General features: G+C 36.1%; 2 protein-coding genes across 2 annotated transcripts in view; both read left to right on the forward strand.

The window, feature by feature from the left end:
* Afg3l2 (AFG3 like matrix AAA peptidase subunit 2) overlaps positions 1 to 6,199 on the forward strand; it is a 38,644-nt gene extending 32,445 nt beyond the window's left edge. The window contains exons 11-18 of the mRNA XM_067288914.1: positions 162 to 315; positions 400 to 529; positions 624 to 721; positions 849 to 959; positions 2,725 to 2,921; positions 3,030 to 3,149; positions 5,569 to 5,763; positions 5,839 to 6,199. Coding sequence (XP_067145015.1) covers positions 162 to 315; positions 400 to 529; positions 624 to 721; positions 849 to 959; positions 2,725 to 2,921; positions 3,030 to 3,149; positions 5,569 to 5,763; positions 5,839 to 6,066 — 1,233 coding nt within the window. The 3' untranslated portion in view covers positions 6,067 to 6,199. The remainder of the gene's footprint in view (positions 1 to 161; positions 316 to 399; positions 530 to 623; positions 722 to 848; positions 960 to 2,724; positions 2,922 to 3,029; positions 3,150 to 5,568; positions 5,764 to 5,838) is intronic.
* Positions 6,200 to 8,808: 2,609 nt separating this feature from the next.
* On the forward strand, positions 8,809 to 19,893 carry LOC136990516 (carcinine transporter-like). Its single transcript, XM_067288920.1, has 9 exons — positions 8,809 to 9,269; positions 11,902 to 12,005; positions 12,180 to 12,334; positions 12,398 to 12,566; positions 13,976 to 14,102; positions 18,316 to 18,643; positions 18,709 to 18,890; positions 18,973 to 19,143; positions 19,212 to 19,893. Exons 1-9 carry the CDS (start codon positions 8,883 to 8,885, stop codon positions 19,284 to 19,286), a joined length of 1,698 nt encoding a protein of 565 aa, XP_067145021.1. The 5' UTR covers positions 8,809 to 8,882; the 3' UTR covers positions 19,287 to 19,893.
* Positions 19,894 to 19,908: the final 15 nt, after the last annotated feature.

Below are 19,908 nucleotides of genomic sequence, written 5' to 3' on the forward strand. Positions count from 1 at the left end.
ACAACATATTTATGTATAATGGCAATTATATATAGCCATACACTACTGTGAGTATAATATTGATTTGATGACGACGACGACGACGACAACAATGATAGCAATTACAACAATGACTATGTATATCTTAAACTATTGATAATACTTTATTTTTTAATGTGTAGGTTAGAGATATGTTCTCTTTGGCAAGAAAGAATGCTCCCTGTATATTATTCATCGATGAGATAGATGCTGTGGGAAGGAAGAGAGGCGGAAGAAGTTTTGGAGGTCATAGTGAACAAGAAAATACGTTAAATCAACTTCTTGTAGAGATGGATGGTATAAAACTGCAATCCTAAATTTTTAAAAAATTTAAATTTCTATTAAGTCCTTTTTTTATTTATTTTTAATTTTTGTACGTAGGGTTTAATACAACAACAAATGTTGTGGTATTGGCGGCGACCAACAGGGTGGACATTCTCGACCAGGCTCTGCTTCGGCCGGGAAGGTTTGACAGACAGATTTTCGTACCCGCTCCTGACATCAAAGGAAGGTAATGTACAAGAATATAACTTAATATGTATTGTTACTGTAATATTATTTTGTATATGTATATCAATTTCCCTTTTTTTTTTTTTTTTTTTTAGAGCTTCTATATTTAAAGTACATTTAAAGCCTTTGAAAACTCTCCTAGATAAGCTTGAAATCGCTAGGAAATTGGCTGCCCTCACTCCTGGCTTCACTGGTACATTTAGTGATTAGTAAGCATATTAGAATTAAGTATATGGATACTGTTTATGATTAGAGATTTAAAAATAAATTTATTTGCATTGCAAGTATGGTCTCAGCAAAATAATTTTCTATAACTATAGGTGCTGACATAGCAAATGTATGTAATGAAGCTGCACTCATCGCAGCTAGAGACCTGAATGATAACATTACCATGAAACATTTTGAACAAGCTATAGAAAGAGTTGTTGCAGGTAAATATTTTAAATTTGTGAAATCTCTGTACATAAAATCAAATTTTACATAAATTTAATTTTCTACAATACTTATATCTTGTTAGCAGTAACAACATCAACTCTCAATTAATTGATTAGAGCCAAATGATTCACATCGAGTCGGCAGAAATGGCCTTGGACTGAATTTGAACAGAAGTGGGTTCGAATTTAGCTCCAGGCCATTTTTTCTTCCAGAAATTTCTAAATTAAAATCAATTTATTATAATTATTAAAATTTATACGAGCTAGTAGGATAACTGCCTATCTTTAGTCAAATTAAGTAGTAACCAATTAATTAGTCAGCCTAAAAATAGTCTGATTATTCAGCAAGATCATTTGGCTCTTATCTTGTTATCTTTATGCCTGGGGCCCACCAGTGGCCAAGCAGTCTTTGTTCCTTGAACACTGGGAATTTGGTCATGGGTTCATGCCTCGCTTGGACAGGCTGGAGTTTTCTGGGTTTTCTCCATGTCTGTAATGCCTAAATAGGGGCCAGTTTCCCTTAAAAAAAACCTCCCAGAAGGCACTCCCCTTGGCAGATCACCCAAGTGTTGCATTGCCATAACCAGATAAACAAACTCTATGTCTGGTATGATAAATGTATGTATTTGCATCCAGGGGAAAGTGTGTGGCTTGTCCTTCCATCCCTTCAACCCTCGACTTATTTTAACTTGCGACCTGTTTTACAGATTAATTAATTATATTGTTCTATCCTTTTCTTTGTGCATTTAAACACTCATACAGGTCAGGGTTGTCATTATAGAATCTTTGATTTTGTCTAGATTTAAATTTGGATGCCAGTTATATTTAGAGGTTTGTTTATATTATAAAAAAACTTTCCTTGTAAATTAATAAAATTCAAAACAGAAGTAAAACTTCCTATTTAACTAATGGCAATTAGTTAAATGGAAAAACAGTTTGCAGAAGATTGTAATTAAGACTGCCAGGTCTCCCGAAATTTAGGGAATTTAGATATAAGCAGCGTTTCTCAAAGTGGGCAATAACACCCCCTTGTGGGCGGTGAGTAAATCTAGGGGGCGCTGGAAGCAGGGTACTGAATGATGATCAAAGGTAAAAGTTCCCTTTCCTCTGTCAAACGGATAAGAGGAAACATTGCATTTAATGGTTTCCAGATGTCGAGAACAATGTACAGTAAGGGCACAAAGTGTGATATTCATAGAAAAGTTTTCCTAAGAATATTTCCAATCCTTTCTCACACGGGGGGCGTTGGTATAACTTTATAGAACAAAGGGGGCAGTGGATTGAAAAAGTTTGAGAATCACTGGATATAAGTTAGAGGGAGAAAATTATGTTGAAAGTTAAGTATGGATTGAAATTAAGAATATTTTTCAAAATTTTGATCCTTCAAAACAAATGATAAAATTAGCTCAATAAAAACAAAAGTGCAGACAGGTAAATGCAAAACCCATAGACTGACATAATGTCATTTTCTGTCATAGTCATTAGTTGCTGCTATTATTTAGGTTGGTAATCAGTTTACACATTGTTTGAAACACGAAACAATCTAGAGGCTCTTTTTAGAGATATTTTCTATCATAGTTGGAGGTTTTCAGTCATAATTTGCTCCCATGTTTGGAGGTTTACACAAAAGGCAACAGTGCTTATATTGAACAGACTTTTCTTGTTCTTGGTAACTATTTTTCAAACATTTTCAACAAAAATTGTATTGCTTGTTATATAAATTTAATAAAATTATATGAATAAATTTTGTTATTCTTTTTAGGAATGGAGAAGAAAACAAATGTTCTACAGCCAGAAGAGAAAAAGACCGTCGCCTATCATGAAGCTGGTCACGCGGTGGCAGGATGGTTTCTAGAACATGCAGATCCCCTGCTCAAAGTTTCGATAATTCCCAGGGGTAAAGGTTTGGGGTATGCCCAATATCTACCAAAGGAACAGTATCTCTATACTAGAGAACAGGTATATGGAAATATAGAAACGTTAACACTTGTCTGTTCTGAGTGTCATTACCGTAATTTATCAACATGTTTAGACTAAGTTTCTTTAATAAGAAATGCATTTTCTTAGCTTTTTGACCGCATGTGCATGACGCTTGGAGGCAGAGTGTCCGAGCAGATCTTTTTTGAGAAAATTACCACCGGTGCCCAAGATGACCTGAAGAAGGTCACTCAGAGCGCATACTCTCAGGTAATTATGGTAGTTTGTAATTATGAAATGATGCAGAAATGCATGGATTTTATAAGTAATAAAACAGAATTACATCACTTGATTATTTCAAAACAAAATGGCATTTGTTTAAAGAAAATTTGCAAAGCACATCAGACAGAGCCATGTTGAAAATTTACCTAATAAATTAGAAGTAGGGAGTGGCATTTTAAATTTCACTTACGAAGAATTAGACTGAAGACACTTTTATTTCATAATTTTTTTACTATATCCCAACGACAATTTTGTATTTTTGTTTTCTCATTATCTGCAAAGTATTTATTCACTTAAATGTTGTTAAGAAACTAACGGGTAATTAACGAAACGAAAAAGTTGCGTAAACGTTTTTTCGTTTACCTTGATTTTTTAAAGTCTAAGAGGAAAATTACGCAATTAGATGGTCGTTAAAATTTCAGGGAGGACGGACGAATAATAAAAACTTTTAAATTAACATTTACTACTATAGTTTCGTTTAGTTCGTTCATTGAATAGTATTCATTTGTCGCGAACAAAATAATTTATGCCATAGAGGATGCCTATACGTGTACGGAATTGAAACAAATACAGTGTTTCAAATACGAATACTCGGTTTTCGTCGATAATCCGTCCGAAAACAATTGCAAAATCCGAAACCGACGAAAACCGAGGCAATTATTTCCGTATGAATCAATGTAAATCCAATTAATTCGTTTTAGACACTCAAAAATACATACCAAAACACATTTTATAGAGAATAAATTTAGTGTTTAATACTAAAAACAATAAGAAATTAATATAAAATAAATATAAAAGACTGATGTAAAGAATAAATGAACATTTAACATGGCATTTCCATAATGGAACTAAAAGAAAAGGAAAGCAATGGAATTGGGCGTATTTAAAATCTCAGCATGAATCCAATGAGATGCTGCCGGAAGTGACGCAACCGCTGGCGTTTTCTAGAGAGAACAAACGCTGACTGCCGGGAATTTCGGGGGAGAGAAACAAAAAAAAAAAAAAAAAAATGGCGAATGATGTGGACTTCACGTTACGTTAAATTTATTTTTGAACTTATTTAATGAGAACAGTTTAATTAAAAATGAATATTTCGAAAACAGAAATAGGAATAAAGATTTTTTCAATTTTAATATGAGTTTTAAATAAATAAATCAATCAATTACATTTTAACAACTAAAAAAAATTGTGATGTCTTACGTAAATGTACTAGTATATTAAAATATTCTATTAATGTACTAACCGGATATTAATTTATTCAGGATTTATTCATCAACAAATAAATTAAATTCGAAATTGTCAACGCAAAATAGAGCTCTTCCGAGCCTCGTGGTGGCTGCCATTTTGTTTATTGGTGTATCGAGCATCGAAAAAGGCTTGCAGTTTGCTAGAAGCGCGCTGGTAGCAACCGGAAGTTATCTTAAACTGTACGCTGATATTTTGAATACGCCCATTATTTGGCTAGATGCGTGGGATAATGCTCACACAAGAAACAACGCCTCACTGAGCAGGGAAACGCGTGGTTTCTCAAAATGAAGTGAGATCATGTGGGCACGCCTACGATATCCGAGTCAACAGACAAAAACCGTGACAAATTTTTTCCGAAAAAAATCGACGATAACCGAAGCCAATAAAAACCGAGGTATTACTGTATTTGGTGTTATGTATTGCAACAAATTCAATTGGTGTTTGGTAAAAAAATATTGTATTTTGAAAATTTTGCATTCGTTAAACCCGTCCTACGCGCGTTAGGTTTTTCTTTTTATAATGTTCTCTGTCCCAGTCCCGTTGAGAACGGAATTTTAAACACCGATTCAGTTATCCCTTGTATTGGGCCCACCAGTGGCCAAGCGGTCTTCGTTCTTTGAAGACCAGAGTTCGGTCGTGGGTTCGCGCCTCTCGGACAGGCTGGCCACGTGGAGTTTTCCGAGTTTTCTCTACGTCTGTAACACCTAAATAGGAGCCAGTTTCCCTTAAAAAGACCTCCCGGAAGGCATCCCCCAGGCAGATCGCCCAATTGTTACGTTGCCTTAACTTAAAACAAGCTGAAACTCAAACCTCCCCGGAACGAGGACGGGGACAATTAAGACAAGTTTTAGAATTGTATTAAATTGCCAAAAATGTTTGTTTCAAATAGCAATTTCGGTTTTCAAGTAAAAAAGTGTCAAAAAGGTGCAAGAAACCCGTTGTTATCAATATTTCTAACATTTTTTTGCCACGCGTGACCAAAAAATTTTCACTCGGCAATTGGTGCACGTATTTGATCGATAAAATAATTCGGTCGCGCCTTCAACTCATCAGATTTTTATTGTTGGAACAATAGAAAATTTGAAGCGTCAAAACGTTCTTCGGCGCAACATTTAAGTATTGGAGTTTCGGAAAGAATGAAAATTTTCTCCTTTTTCAGGTGGTGCATTTCGGGATGAGCGAAAAAGTGGGGCATCTGTCCTTCGATCTCCCCCAGCCGGGCGACGTGGTACTAGACAAGCCTTACAGCGAAGAGACGGCTCAGATCATCGACGCGGAAGTCAGAAAACTCGTCCAGTCGGCCTACGATCACACGGTTGAACTTCTGACCAAACACAAGGACAACGTGGAGAAGGTAAGACCCGTATTTCGCCAAAATCTATGCTCCCGGTGAGAAATTCGACATCGAAGTTCACTTATACTTTTTCAGGTGGCGTTGAGGCTGTTAGAGAAGGAGGTTCTGAGTCGACAGGACATGATCGAATTGCTGGGCAAGAGACCCTTCCCGGAGAAGTCGACCTACGAAGAGTTCGTGGAAGGGACGGGATCTCTGGACGAGGACACGGTCCTGCCCAAGGGATTGAGGGGATGGAACCAAAGTGTAGACGACAAAGACAAGCCCGGTGACGACAAACAAAAGAAAGTGGCCGAAACCTGAAACGGAAGTGTCAGAAAGGGTCTTAACGAGTCGCGAGGTCCCATCGTCCGTTTCGCTTCGTCAATTAGTAGTAGTAAAGTCGACCTCTGTAATTTTTCTGTACAAAATAAATTTTTTGAGTAATTCGTTTTAATCTGTTTTGTCGTCTTTTTCTTTTATTTAATTACGTTTAATTTCGTTACTTTGCACTTAAATTGGATACGTTCGGAATCCGTCTCCGTACGGTACTTCTGGTGCGCAGAGACGTCAGAAATGCACAGATTTACGTGCATAACGTGTTAAACTCCTGTCGAAATTCGGTGTTAAAATTGCAATTACAGTATAAAGCCTCAAAAGAAAATACAGTGGAACCTCGCGTAACGAGCAAATCAATTTTTTTTAAAAACGACTCTCATAACGAGTGACGAGGAGAGGGGACGTCCCGGATTGTGCGCATGCTCCATCATGCTATCTGTTTTTGTTTTTTCTTTGTTTTCTGCAAATCGAATTCCAGGTCCGATTTCGCATTCCAAGTTAGTTCATTCCGTGCTAGAAGACAAGATGACGATGATTCATACTCCTTAACAATGTATATTGCATAATTTTTTTCGAATAAACGTTAAACATAAAATACCGTATTTACTTGCATATAGGACGATGTGTGACTTTAAAGATCAAAATAAAGAAAATTAGATTTATTAATACAATTCTAATTTTATTTCGTTTAATCACAAATAAATTATCATCAAATGCACGTATTAAGGCAAACAACCATGTTTTTACTTGATGCTATCACCTTTTGTCTACTCGGACTCGCCCTCCGAAGCTTCGTTACAATTCTTCTCTTTTTCACTCTTACTCCACAAAGCATCGTCCTCTGATCCGTCGAGTGAATTTAAAATGCAGTCTTTCCTGAATGACTGCTATCGGCTTTTGAAGATTTCTTTTCCACACACCCGATACCCATGTAGCAAAACCAAAAGATTATAATGCACGTGACAGGAAAAAAGTTTATTTTTAATGATTCAGAATGTACAAATATTCATTAAAAATACCAATTTAACAAATATGAAATAACTATATTCATTATCATTGATAAGTGACCAGCTATTTTCGGATCATCTCTTTACAAGCGATATTCACCTTGACCTCGATAGCATCTTGCTATGAGCGGCCGGATGGCCGAGCGGTCCAAAGGTTAGCAGCCTGCCGCCCTGGGGGACCCGGGATAGAATCCGGACGGGTCGAAAAAATCCCCAGGAATTTTTCGGGGGGTGGTCCGTCCAGATATGTCAGTCCCCATCCCTCACCACCCGGCCGCCCCATTGTGGGTCTGGCCGAACCCATAATGGGCTTGCTATAAGAGGCCCTCTTAGTGCCCACTGGGCGGAAAGAGTTACAAAAAAAAAAAAAAAAAAAAAGCATCTTGCTATGAACTATACACGGTTCACAAAAATTATTGCAAAAACGCAAAGATCCTTCGATCGCGCGTATAGGATGACCTAGGTTTTTGAAGCAGTGAAAAATGAATAAAAACCTCGTCTTAAACGCGAGTAAATACGGTATTTGAGTATAGTTTTCGGCGTGGAACGCATTATCGTATTTTACATTAATTTCTACGGGCTAAATTGTTTTCGCTTTACGAGTGTTTCGCATTACGAGCAAGGTTCTGGAACGAATTATGCTCGTTAAGCGAGGTTCCACTGTAATTAGATACCGTAAATGTCACAATCTACAGAAATAATGGGTTACGATAATAATTAAAAGTCGAAGTATCAAGTATTAAAAAAGGTATTTTTTTTTAATTGGGAAAACATGACGCAAGGAGGCGGAATTCGAGAGAAGTCCGATTTTCTCGGAAGACGTCAGAGATTTTTTAGTTTTAGTAGCATTGTTTTACGGAAGTAATTCAGAATAAGAGTACGTTAGCGGGAAATTTAAATGGGAAAAAGTCTGATGAACCGTAAATTTCGTTTGAAACTGCCGATAAAACATGGCGAAAATGGCACACTAGGCAATCCGATCTCTCGAACAAATCAAAATAGGATGTGTATATTTGATGTTTCGAATTTCTTCCGTTCGATTAATAAATAATATCAATTGGCGGCTTTTCTTATCGCAAAATTTAATTACTACTTTATAGAATTTGGCTTTAAATGAGTTTAAACGTATTCTGCGGACGACGGAAGTTTCGTAAAGCACGAGACCCGAATTAGAATCGTTACGTTATGTAAAAACGCATTTATTGGGTAAATTTTAGAGCGAGCGCCGATTTTCAACGAATAAAATCGTCCTCTTTTTTAAATTCGGTAATTTTAAATATATATCCTTTGTAACGTAATTTGGAATATTCCCAGAATATATCCTTTATTATCTTTGGCTGGTTGCTGCGGAGAAAAATATCGACATTGGCTCGAAACATTTCAAAAATTTAATTTACCGGATGACATATTTTCATTTAACGTCAGGATATTACACAGTGCACTAATTTTTTTGTAATTATATTCCAACGGATATTTAAAAATATTTATTTATTTTTATAAATAAATACGAATGTTTGGCTTACAATAACAATAACAGTTTCATTATTATTATTATTATTATTATTATTATTATTGTGTTAACGCGTCGAATTTTCCTAGAAGAAAGGGAAAAAGTTAGTTTTTCTTCAAGTTTCCTTCCCGTCGCATTGTAAGACGACACGTTTACTTCCAGCGCGGCGCGGCGTCGTATCGGCGCGCGTTCGATCGCGGATAGGTGGCGCCGCGCTCTAAAAGAAGAAAAGTCACGTTTCGAGTAAGCAGAAGGATCGGATCGTCGGGAGAGAAAGAGTCGCCATGGATTTCGACGACATCCTAGGCGACATGGGCCACCGGCAGAGGTACCAGAAATTGGTCTTCTATCTTCTGTCGGTGCCTTGCTCCATCATGAGCGTCCTGGTCCTCTTCAACGTGGTCTTTCTCTCGGCCACCCCCGACCACTGGTGTCGCGTGCCTCAACTGGAAGAGGCGATTTCCTCGCCGGAAACGATCAAGAATCTAAGTCTTCCTACCGAAATTAGGGACGGGCAACTGGTCTACAGTCGATGTCAGATGTACGACGTCAACTACACGGCTTTACTGGAGAGGGGGGTGACGGGGGCCGATGCGGAATGGCCTCGAACCGATTGTCGATACGGTTGGAACTACGACCGTTCGCTCTATCACGAAACACTAGTGACGCAGGTGAGTATAGCCCTCACCCTCCGAACACCACGTTTCTACCAAACTAGCGATACTTACGCTATTTCGGTGTGGCTAAAATAAACGTAGGTATCGATCGGCGCGTCGCGTCGCGTCGCTCTCCGGCCCAATTAATGAGCGACGTCCGTCCACCTGCGCGGTTCGAATCGATCCGTTTCGAGACGTGTAAAGTGCATCAGGTAACGCGTAACGCTACGCGCCGTCTTCGACCTTAACTCGGATTAAACTGTTTCGTGGCCGAACTGCGTGGCAACCGGTTTCTACGAAAAAAAATTCTGGAATCTCGTCGCGTGCGAGATCTTTAATTGTTTCATTTGTCGTTCACACGTGTTTTTTTTTTAAATCAAAACGTGTGCAAAGTTTCTCCAGTTTTGCTTCTCGCAGCATAACGCGAATCTAGATCAGTAGAGCGCGCATTTTAAACGCATTGACCGAGTTCTAGAATTCCATTAAGTGGCACGTGACGCGATTCGCATTCTAGAAAACTCAAATTCTAGAAAATTTCGATAAAAACCTATTTCTGACAGAAATGAAATAAGAGAGACTAAAGTTATAATTACACAAGGGTTTAAATTATTATGCGCTAAATAGCCTAGGTGTGAGTTATAAAGGCGGATAGGCACGTCTGTTTAATTTCGTCACGCCAATATTTCTTTATCGGGTATGTTGGAGGGTATCCATCGCCCCGCGCCGTTCTAAGGGAAGGGCATCGCTCTTCTCTTGGAACGATCTTGTAGGCGGAAGAAGTGTTGGTTGTACCACTCGGGGAAGATGTGACATAATAACAACACAACTCTCTCTGTAGCATGTACCGAGAGCATTAAATATCGCGTGACGAGCCCTTTGAGTGAAGCCAAAGATAATCGATAAAATAACAAAGGCATTTAGTCTGTGGTGACACGTTATCGGGCGTCAAAAATTCAATACGAAGTTAGGTTTCTGGAAATTGTTACGTGATGGCCTCGCATAGAAGAAATCAACGTTACGCCAATGGAGTAAAGTTATATTTTACCACTATGGAGGACTGGGGATCGAATCCGGGCGACCAACCCCAAAAATTTTTCACGGGTGTCCGTCCCAGATATGTCGACCCGTCCCTCACAGCTCCCATTGTGGGCCTAGCGGAATCTATGATGGGGATGATTATAAAAGGCCGTCTTACGCCTGCAGAGCGGAGAGTTAAAAAACAGAGTAATATTCGATGGCATTAAAGAAACACGTTTAGGGTCTACATGTTGCAGTTATCGATAGTATTGAAGAATTTTTGCGACAAACATTTGGAAAGGGATCTCCATAAATTACGTAACGTTATTGTTATACACTTCAACCTCGTAACGTTTCGTCAGAACGTTACGTACGTGTACGTGACGTTCTGACGAAACGTGATGTTCAATTACATAACGCATATGCAACCCTTTAATTGCGCTAAGGGCTTCAAATAAATACAGACACCGTTACTAAATGCTCCGTACAGTCAGACTGTCAATCATTTTACTTGTGTCGATAAGAAATAAAATGATAAACAATTTATGTAAATATCACAAAATAAATATCAAATTGTTTGCTTATTTTTAATAATTAATTGGTTATTTTACGATGTTTATTTTCAAAGTTGAAAAAGACAAAAGTTACGAAACATTATTATTAATTAATAATTGGTTAGACGTTTGTTTTTATTTGTAATTTGAAATATTCTGTTGGACTAGCTCCTCTACTTCCGCCCCCCAAATCATCACACTACTAACTTTGACCGTCCGGATGAATAGAATGTATATTGGCACGATTTAAGGAAATCCACACCGTGTTTCTAAGCGTAACTTTGTGGAGGTAATCTGATGATTTGGGAGCATTTAGCTCTGCAGAAAAATTACTTTAAGCTTTTGTTTCATCAAGAATGAACGGCTCAGATTATTAATTGGCTCTTGTCGATAACTTCCTGCCATTTCTTCAACGACACCAGTACAAGATAATGCCGGCATCTATTTTAGCATCCGTCAGTGGTTTCAAAATAACGATCTTGATGTTGTGGATTGGCCAGACGCTCCCAGACCTCAACTCCACGGAAAACTTGGGAATTCTCGCGAGAAAAACATACGCGGATAACTATTCTTTTACATCAGTCGAACACCTGAAAACGCGATTCTGCAGGCTTAAGATGGATGTGAAGACCTTACAAAATCTTCGGAGGATGTCCAACAAAATAACCAATTATCAACACTGATGTTTCGTGACTTTTACGTGTCCTTTTTGATCTAGCAAGTAAATAGACTCGGGGTGTCTATATTCATGTAACTGTAAAAAACAATAATTTATGATTTTTTATATTTAAATAAGCAAACAAGTTGATATTTTTAATGATACTAACATCGGCGGTTAGTCTTCTTGTAACGCGCATTTTGCAAAGGTGTCTATATTTCCGTCGAGCACTGTTCGCGGCAAGGAGTAAGTTAATAGAGCGATTTATTTGTAGCGAAACGTAATTTCGAAGTATAATAGAGAAGACGAAATTAGAATTTCCATTCCGTGAATGGCAGAGAACACGGGAAACCTGTGTTTTATATAGAACTTTTGTGTCGTAGACTATTTTAAAATGTAATATTTCAAAATATTTCAGATGGACGTAGTCTGCGACAGGAGCTGGATGACCTCTTTAGCCATGTCTGTGTTCTATGCTGGAAGCTTATTTGGAAATGCTATTTACGGATACATTGGTGATAGGTTGGTTCCGAAGCGTTTTTCCATGTCTTTTAACGCATAATTATAATAAAATGAGTAAATAAGTACTGTATATTTCTCTACGTTGCTAGTTTCCATACGTTTCGGCCAAAGGTTGCAACCTCCAAACTACCCCCTTGCATTTTAGCCTTATAACAATTCCCTTTTTTCTTTTAGATTTGGTAGAAAACCGACGTTACTCATCATCATCTTGGTTGATTTTGCTGTAAGTTTTATATCTGTATTTTCTCCAAACTATTCCTTCTACATCGGATGCAGAGCTCTTTTGGGCCTCGGATTTCCTTCTCTTTATAGAATATCATTTATTATGGGTAAGGTGTACATTTTTAATACTAAATAAAAAGTTGTAGATCACTAAAATCGTTTATTTTCAGCCATAGAATTGATGATCCCCGAAAGACGGGCTCGTTGCGGCATGTTATATTGCATCTTCTTCTCTTTTTCCATGATGCTTCTGGCAGGCATTGCTTACTTAATTAGAAATTGGGTTTACCTGGCCCTGGCCACGTCACTACCTTTCGCTATTCTTCTAGTATACTGGTGGTAAGTCCGTGAATTTCCTTTACAAGTTTCCACACGGTACGATGCCTAGCATAAACAATATCCTATGCAATAAACGGAAAACGTTACGCGAAAAATTATTACTTTAATTTGAACTGCAGGAGGCTCAAAGTCGAGTGGCAGTTGCATTGGTATTCTTGTTGTTGCAATAGATAGTGTTGTTTACGAAGGGAATACTTCAAATTTTTGGCTGGTAACGGGCAAATTCTGAGATCGTCGAATGTTAACAAGGTCACTCCTACGAGGATGATCGTTTTAAGACTTGGCATTTACTACTTGGCAATGTAGAGAACATAAACAATTCGACCTCGGTCTATCGTTATCTCCGTAGTAAAAGTTCTCTGGAACTCGGCGACATTTACGTAACGACACGTCAATCAAAATTGCGCGCGTAAAGCTTTTATTTAATTTTTTCACTTCAGCGCCAAAATCTTCCTCCCCCCGTTTATCGATATCGGAAGGGAGAGTTGGTAAACAAAGTGGACAAAGGCGACGGATCGATAGCGAGATAATCACCGACTCGACAACATTCTGTAGGGATTTTTCCCAGACAACTAATTACTGACGTTTAAAACTTCGAACATTCCTTCATTTCCTCGAACAATTTGCAAATTTATGACAGAAAATGATTTGTCTTAGAAATGGAGGCGCGTTTTAAACATTTTCTATCAGTGGAAACAGCCACTAAACAATTAAAATAACCAGAAATTAAATATAGTCTACTTTTAACTGTTCGGAATAGAGGGAGTACGTCATTAATATAGCCTCTAATGCACTTTAATGAAGGAAGAGTTACGTAACGCGTTACTTTAGATATGCAAACTAATTGAACCCGTACAGAAAAATCAGAATTTGCCTGGATACGATCAGTACAATTGACAGGTCGTGTTCAACGTCAGTCGAACCAAAGGCAGATAACTGGTAACTCTATAACGAAGCATATTAAACGATGATTAATAGAAAAGTTTTGCATAAATCTCTCCATCAAAAATACTAGAATCTGTGTCAAGCTCGGTGTTTTTTAATCCCATATTTTATCATTTTACGTAAATGTTTTGAGTGATTCGTTGTTATATAACGCATTTTAACACGCAAGTTAACACAAAAGATACCAAGTTTAAAATCTGGTGACTCGAGATCTTCAGTCTTTGAGTTGGTTCGGTACGTTCTGTTCTAGAGATATCTCTATAAAAATATCTAAGATTCTGGAGATAATGCGGCCAGTCAATTCTCTTTTGTGGTGCAAAGATCATTGAAATTGAAGACAAACATATCGAACATATTGCGATTTAAATGACTTCGGATTGAATATAAGCCTATATACAAAATTCTAGAATGAACCCTGCAATTCAAATTATATCTATATAACATTTTGTCTCTGGAATTTTTAGGTTCATAACGGAATCTCCCAGATGGTATCTAAGCCACAATCATTTGGAGAAAGCAGAGTGTGTCATTCAGAAAATTGCGAAATTCAATGGAAAGACACTTCCGGAAGATTATCTGCAAAACTTGGCGGTAATTATCATCTCTACTACGTAATTATTTTTATACTAAATCATATTTTTTAACGTTTAAATAATATACGAGCAATATAATTTATCATATAGGCTATGAGTCGGCAGGGTTTGTACCGTAACGCGATATCTAGAAGCGGTAATTATAATCTCTACTACGTAATTATTTTTATACTGAATCATATTTTTTAACGTTTAAATAATATACGAGTAATATAATTTATCATATAGGCTATGAGTCGGCAGGGTTTGTACCGTAACGCGATATCTAGAAGCGGTAATTATAATCTCTACTACGTAATTATTTTTATACTGAATCATATTTTTTAACGTTTAAATAATATACGAGTAATATAATTTATCATATAGGCTATGAGTCGGCAGGGTTTGTACCGTAACGCGATATCTAGAAGCGTAGATCTACTACCTACGTCGGAAGCGTGTTAGCTGTCTTCCGAATCATAAATAATACGAATGGGTTTACATTACTAAATTAAATCAATAAACTTTCACAATAAAAAATAGAAACTGTAAACTAAATATTTTTTTTCTTATAAACTTAATTTTTGTAAATAACCGAGTCGATTAACAATGGATAAAAGATACTCGAAATGGCGCAAAAAGGACGAAACTTAAAATGTTAATATTTTCTGTAAATTAAAAATTCCTCCGATCGTTAGAGCATACGAAATTAAAAATTATTACTCGACAGGTATTTAAATTGCGTTAAGCTTTAAATAAACCGTGACAAAAAAAACTATAAACTACGCGTAATAAATTTCAGAACTGCTTATTCACTTTAATGGTGAAGAAATTTTCTCCTTTCCTACTATGTATTATAGTAGGAAAGGAGTACTGTTATGTATGCACTTATGTCGAGGACTGTATTAAGTACTCGACCTAAATATACACACCTTTGCAAAATGGCGTTACAGACACTCTAGGGATATTAAAACGCCAATAATTAATTGTCAATAACACAACTAAAATGATGAACAAGTTATGTAAGTATCACAAAGAAAACATCCAATTGTTTTCTTATTTTAATCATAAATTGTTTTTTTACAATGCGTATTTTCAACATTAGAAAAAAGAACACAAAAGTCACGAAACGTCAGTGTTGATAATTGGTTTTTATTTTGTTGGACATCCTCCGAAAAAGATTTTGTTAGGTCATCACATCCATCTTAGATCTGCAGAATGGCGATTTTAGGTGTTCGATTGATGTAAAAGAATAGTTATCCGCGTATACTTTTCTCGCGAGAATTCCCAAGTTTTCCATAGAGTTGAGGTCTGGGAGCGTCAGGCCAATCCACAACAACAAGATCGTTATTTTGAAACCACTGGCGGATGCTAAAATAGATGGCGGCATTATCTTGTACTGGTGTCGTTGAAGAAATGGCAGGAAGTTATCGACAAGAGCCAATTAATAATCTGAGCCGTTCATTCTTGATGAAACAAAAGCTTAAAGTAATTTTTCTGCAGAGGTAAATGCTCCCAAATCATCAGATTACCTCCACAAAGTTACGCTTAGAAACACGGGGGATTTCCTTAAATCGTGCCAATATACATTCTATTCATTCGGACGGTCAAAGTTAGTAGTGTGATGGTTTGAGGGAATTTAGTGCTGCAGGCATTAGTTATTTGCGATTTAATGTGCCTAGTCTTCTTGAAATGCTCATTTTGTAAAGGTGTCCATATTTATGTCGAGACCGTGTAATAGTTAAGGTCCCTTTCGCCGATTAAGTCTAAAATTAAAGATTGGTGTATCAGTAAATCGAATTGCATACTTTTAAGTTTTAAAATCCTAACAAATGACTTACGAAATTAAATATTAACGAATGGTATCGTTGAGTAGAGTATTTTCAAAGGTTGCGCGATTAACACTTTACTAACCACAAATTTCAATGTTTCTGTATTGAAATTTATGATTAATAACTGTTAAAAATTTGAGAATTACTCATCATCTTTTCTATTGATTTCTATGTTCAACAAATTTTCCACTTCCGGCGTTGAAAAAATGAATGCTTATAATGTTCATTTCTGTTCTGTACAGGGAGATGCTTTCAATATATCTAGTTCTATTGCTGAAAGATAATTTAATGCTCGTGAAACTTTACACTAATTTTCTTCTATAGATAACAATTTTTACACGAATAATCTGCAATCGGTATGGCTCACTCCTTATTGTAATTACACTTCTGCAGTGATCTACGGTATACAGAATGAATATAACTTGTGGACGAGTTTAAAATGCTCTTAAGTATAAACACGGAATTTTAAATACTCGTCATATAAATGCAGTATAAAATAGCAAATGTTCTATTTTTTTCAAGGCGCAACTTTGTAAATTATCTTCTCAAAATCCATGATTTCTACAGAAGGTTGTCCGATTTAATTATAGAACTTGATATTACGTTTCAGACAAGAATATTGATATCCGTTATCTTTAAATGTTAAAAGAATAAGATTAAGATTTCTTTTATTAGTCTTGAAAATGATAAGAAATTCTCGTATTCCTGAACAGATTTATAGCTTTTAAGTAATAAATTAAATTAATTATCACTGATTAAACCTTATTTGTCCGTTATATTATCGTAGGACGACGTTCTTTAAATTTACGTAATATCGAACCTTGACAGTTCAAAATTCTAGCAGCTGGGTGTTACGTAAAATTTATGTTACGCTTATGTTACGTTTATTGTCAGTTCGAGTTATTTAAAATGAAAGAGTAATACCAGATTGACAGAAAAATGCGTTATTCTCTAAGGAGACGTTTGATGAATAGATTATATTCGCCGCATTCTTTATCGCAATTAAAATATAAATATAAGAAATAATAAGATATTGTTAATTTACTGGCGAATTGATAAGATAGGTAAAACAATTCGGCGATAAATTATCTTAAAGTAAAACAGTTCTGCAGTGATATTGGGCAAATCAAAAGTTATTAAAATTTCGCATTCTATAGAAATCATCTCCAAGACCTCACAACTACTACTGGAAGGCTTACAAGTCCATCAATTGTCGACCGAGGAATTCAATTATTGAGAATTTCGTTCACCTTGTCGATGGCGAGTTTTAGCATTCGGTAAATTCACTTTGTTCCCTCGATTGTTTTATGAGATCTTGTCCGCATTTCCCTATATTTTTAATGCATCTTTACGGATTTTGTAGCCACTTCTTAAGTGCTTAAACTAAATTTTTATGGTGGTAGATACTCTAAAATTACAAAATGCACGATCTAAATGAATAACTAGCAAATTTAATTATTCAGTTTTGCTTCTGCGAAGGAAAATTTGGACATTTATAAATTAACATTTAAATTTATCACTTAAATAGACCTACTCGAATGACAACTGTTTCTACTTCGAAGCTAATGGAAAGACTTTCTTATATATATATATAAATAAACATTAAAATCTAGAAACGGGTTTACGAATTTAAAAATTAAAATTTAATTACATATTAAAAACAGACAACGAGTAAATCGGATAGTTAATTAAAAGAAACGGCAAAATATTAATATAAAGTTAATGTAGTTACTAAAAATGGGCTCAGAAATATAATAGCTTCAATTATTACAATTATGACAAACCATTATGGAGTGCAAATATGGGAAATTTTCAATAATTATAGCCTACATATTCCAGGCGAGTTTACGGAACACTTCCTTTTTAATCAAGAGTTGTATAGCAGTTTATTCGTGAAATAGTAGATAAATGTGTGGAAAATTAATATGTTATTAATGGGCAAGAAAATTAATAATTTTCTAGCCCATTAATAACTTTTAATATAAGCGTAATCGTACATGCTTAGTCGTTTATTCTTAAACATAACCCCCGACCTTTTATGACTTCTGACGAGCCCGCATTAGAAGTCGTAAAAGATCACGGCTTCTCCACCTCCGACAGGGAAGGTCACGCATTAGATACGATAACTAAATTAAATTTATACCATTTTATATCAGAATTTTGAGTTAAATATCTTTGAAAATGTGGATCACGTGTTGAGTGCATACACTTATGCAGCCTTACGATTAGAAGTTCTGTGATGTTATTAGAGATTTATATACAAGATATATTAGTAAATTACTGCATAATATCGGCGAGTGATTGCGGATAATTACGCTTCAAAATATATAAAATCGAATACTCAATATAGAAAATATAACCCGTTCAGTGTTCTAAAAAATGTTTAATTTGTGTTTACAGAATCTGCAAGATGTGAATGTGGAACACAACCCTAAAGAGCCGAAACCGTCTCTGTTAGACTTGGTGAGAACGCCTAATTTGAGGAAAAAATTCATTATAATTAATTTCGTGTGGATTGCCATCGCTTTTGATTATTCGGGACTATCCCTGGGTTCCACGTCTTTAGGGGTTAACGATTACGTGGCTTTTTGTATCTCGGCGCTAGTAGAGCTACCAGGAATAATAGTAGCGTGGTTTACTATGGAAAGAGTAGGAAGGAGATGGACCATGTGCGTTGCCATGCTACTAGGCGGATCATCCCTCATCTCTACCGGTTTTATTCCATCCGGTACGCATTTTACACGAAGGATTAATTTAAAAATCGAAATTTTTTCTAAACTTTTACGTCCGCAGGTTACGTGTGGACGACGTTTGCCTTATCGAATATCGGGAAGTTGGGAATATCGGGTTCGTTTGCTGTCATTTATGTTTTCGCATCAGAGTTAGTACCCACCGTATTACGCAGTTTGGCTCTGGCTACCTGCTCTTTTACTTCCGGTTTTGTACTTATTCTAGCTCCTCAGTTGTTGTATATGGTAAATAACGTTTCTATTATTTTGTGTATTTTTATTAATTCTGTTACACTTCTAATTCTTTATCCCTTAATTTTTAATACAGGCAGAGACGTACGGACGAAGCTCTTCCTTTGACCGTCTTTGGGATTCTTTCGTTAATTGGGAGTGTCTTAATCTTGTTATTGCCCGAAACGTTAAATTCCCACCTCCCGCAGACGGTCGAAGAAAGCGAAAGATATGGAAAGAAGTTCAAATTCTTAAGTTTTCCGTGGTCGTAAGTTAATTTCTAGTGTATTTTTTCTTTTAATTTTTAAGACGTTTAAACGTAATTTTTTCCCCCAGGAAACCAGACACAAACGAAACGGAACAAATGTGATAAAATTAAATCAAAATGCAAATAGCTTACGTCATAGTTGAGTATGCTGTACGAGGACACGCACAGAGAAGAACTGGGAGTCGATTGTCCCTCCCGAAATTTGATTTATTCTTTTAATTTTCTTTGCTTTTTTTCCAATATCAATTTTATACAACAGTAGTATTTTATAACTGTTAAAAAAATATTAACTTTAATAGTCACTTTATGCATGAAATAACTATAATTGTTAAACAGGAACTAGGAATCCTCTCGTTGTGCCTACACGTTACGCATGAAATTTCCATAGTTGTCTCATGCGTAACGTGACTAGTATTCCCCTGGTTCTTGTTTAAGACGTTGTATTATTTATAATACAATGCTTGCCTAGTCTTAAACAAGTTTTTAGTAAAGTTCTGGATATTCAATCTTTAGTTTTTAGAGTAGCTGGAATTATAGAGTAGTTTGTTTAAAGAACATGGTTTTAGTGAATTGGTTGGTGGTTAATCGATCTAAATAGCATAATTTTCGTCCCTTGAGACGAAATTCTGCGGGTGCCCCTGATGATACAGCAATTGTTTATATTTTTATAATTATATAAAATTGGATATGTGTATTTTTGTATGTAAGGAAATTTTAAAAATCGAATGAAGGAATAAATTTTGTTCTGAATTTTTTTTTTTTTTT

Source organism: Centruroides vittatus, unplaced genomic scaffold (assembly GCF_030686945.1).
Source record: "Centruroides vittatus isolate TY-2023 unplaced genomic scaffold, ASM3068694v2 scaffold_944, whole genome shotgun sequence".
NCBI classification, from domain to species: Eukaryota; Metazoa; Arthropoda; class Arachnida; order Scorpiones; family Buthidae; genus Centruroides; species Centruroides vittatus.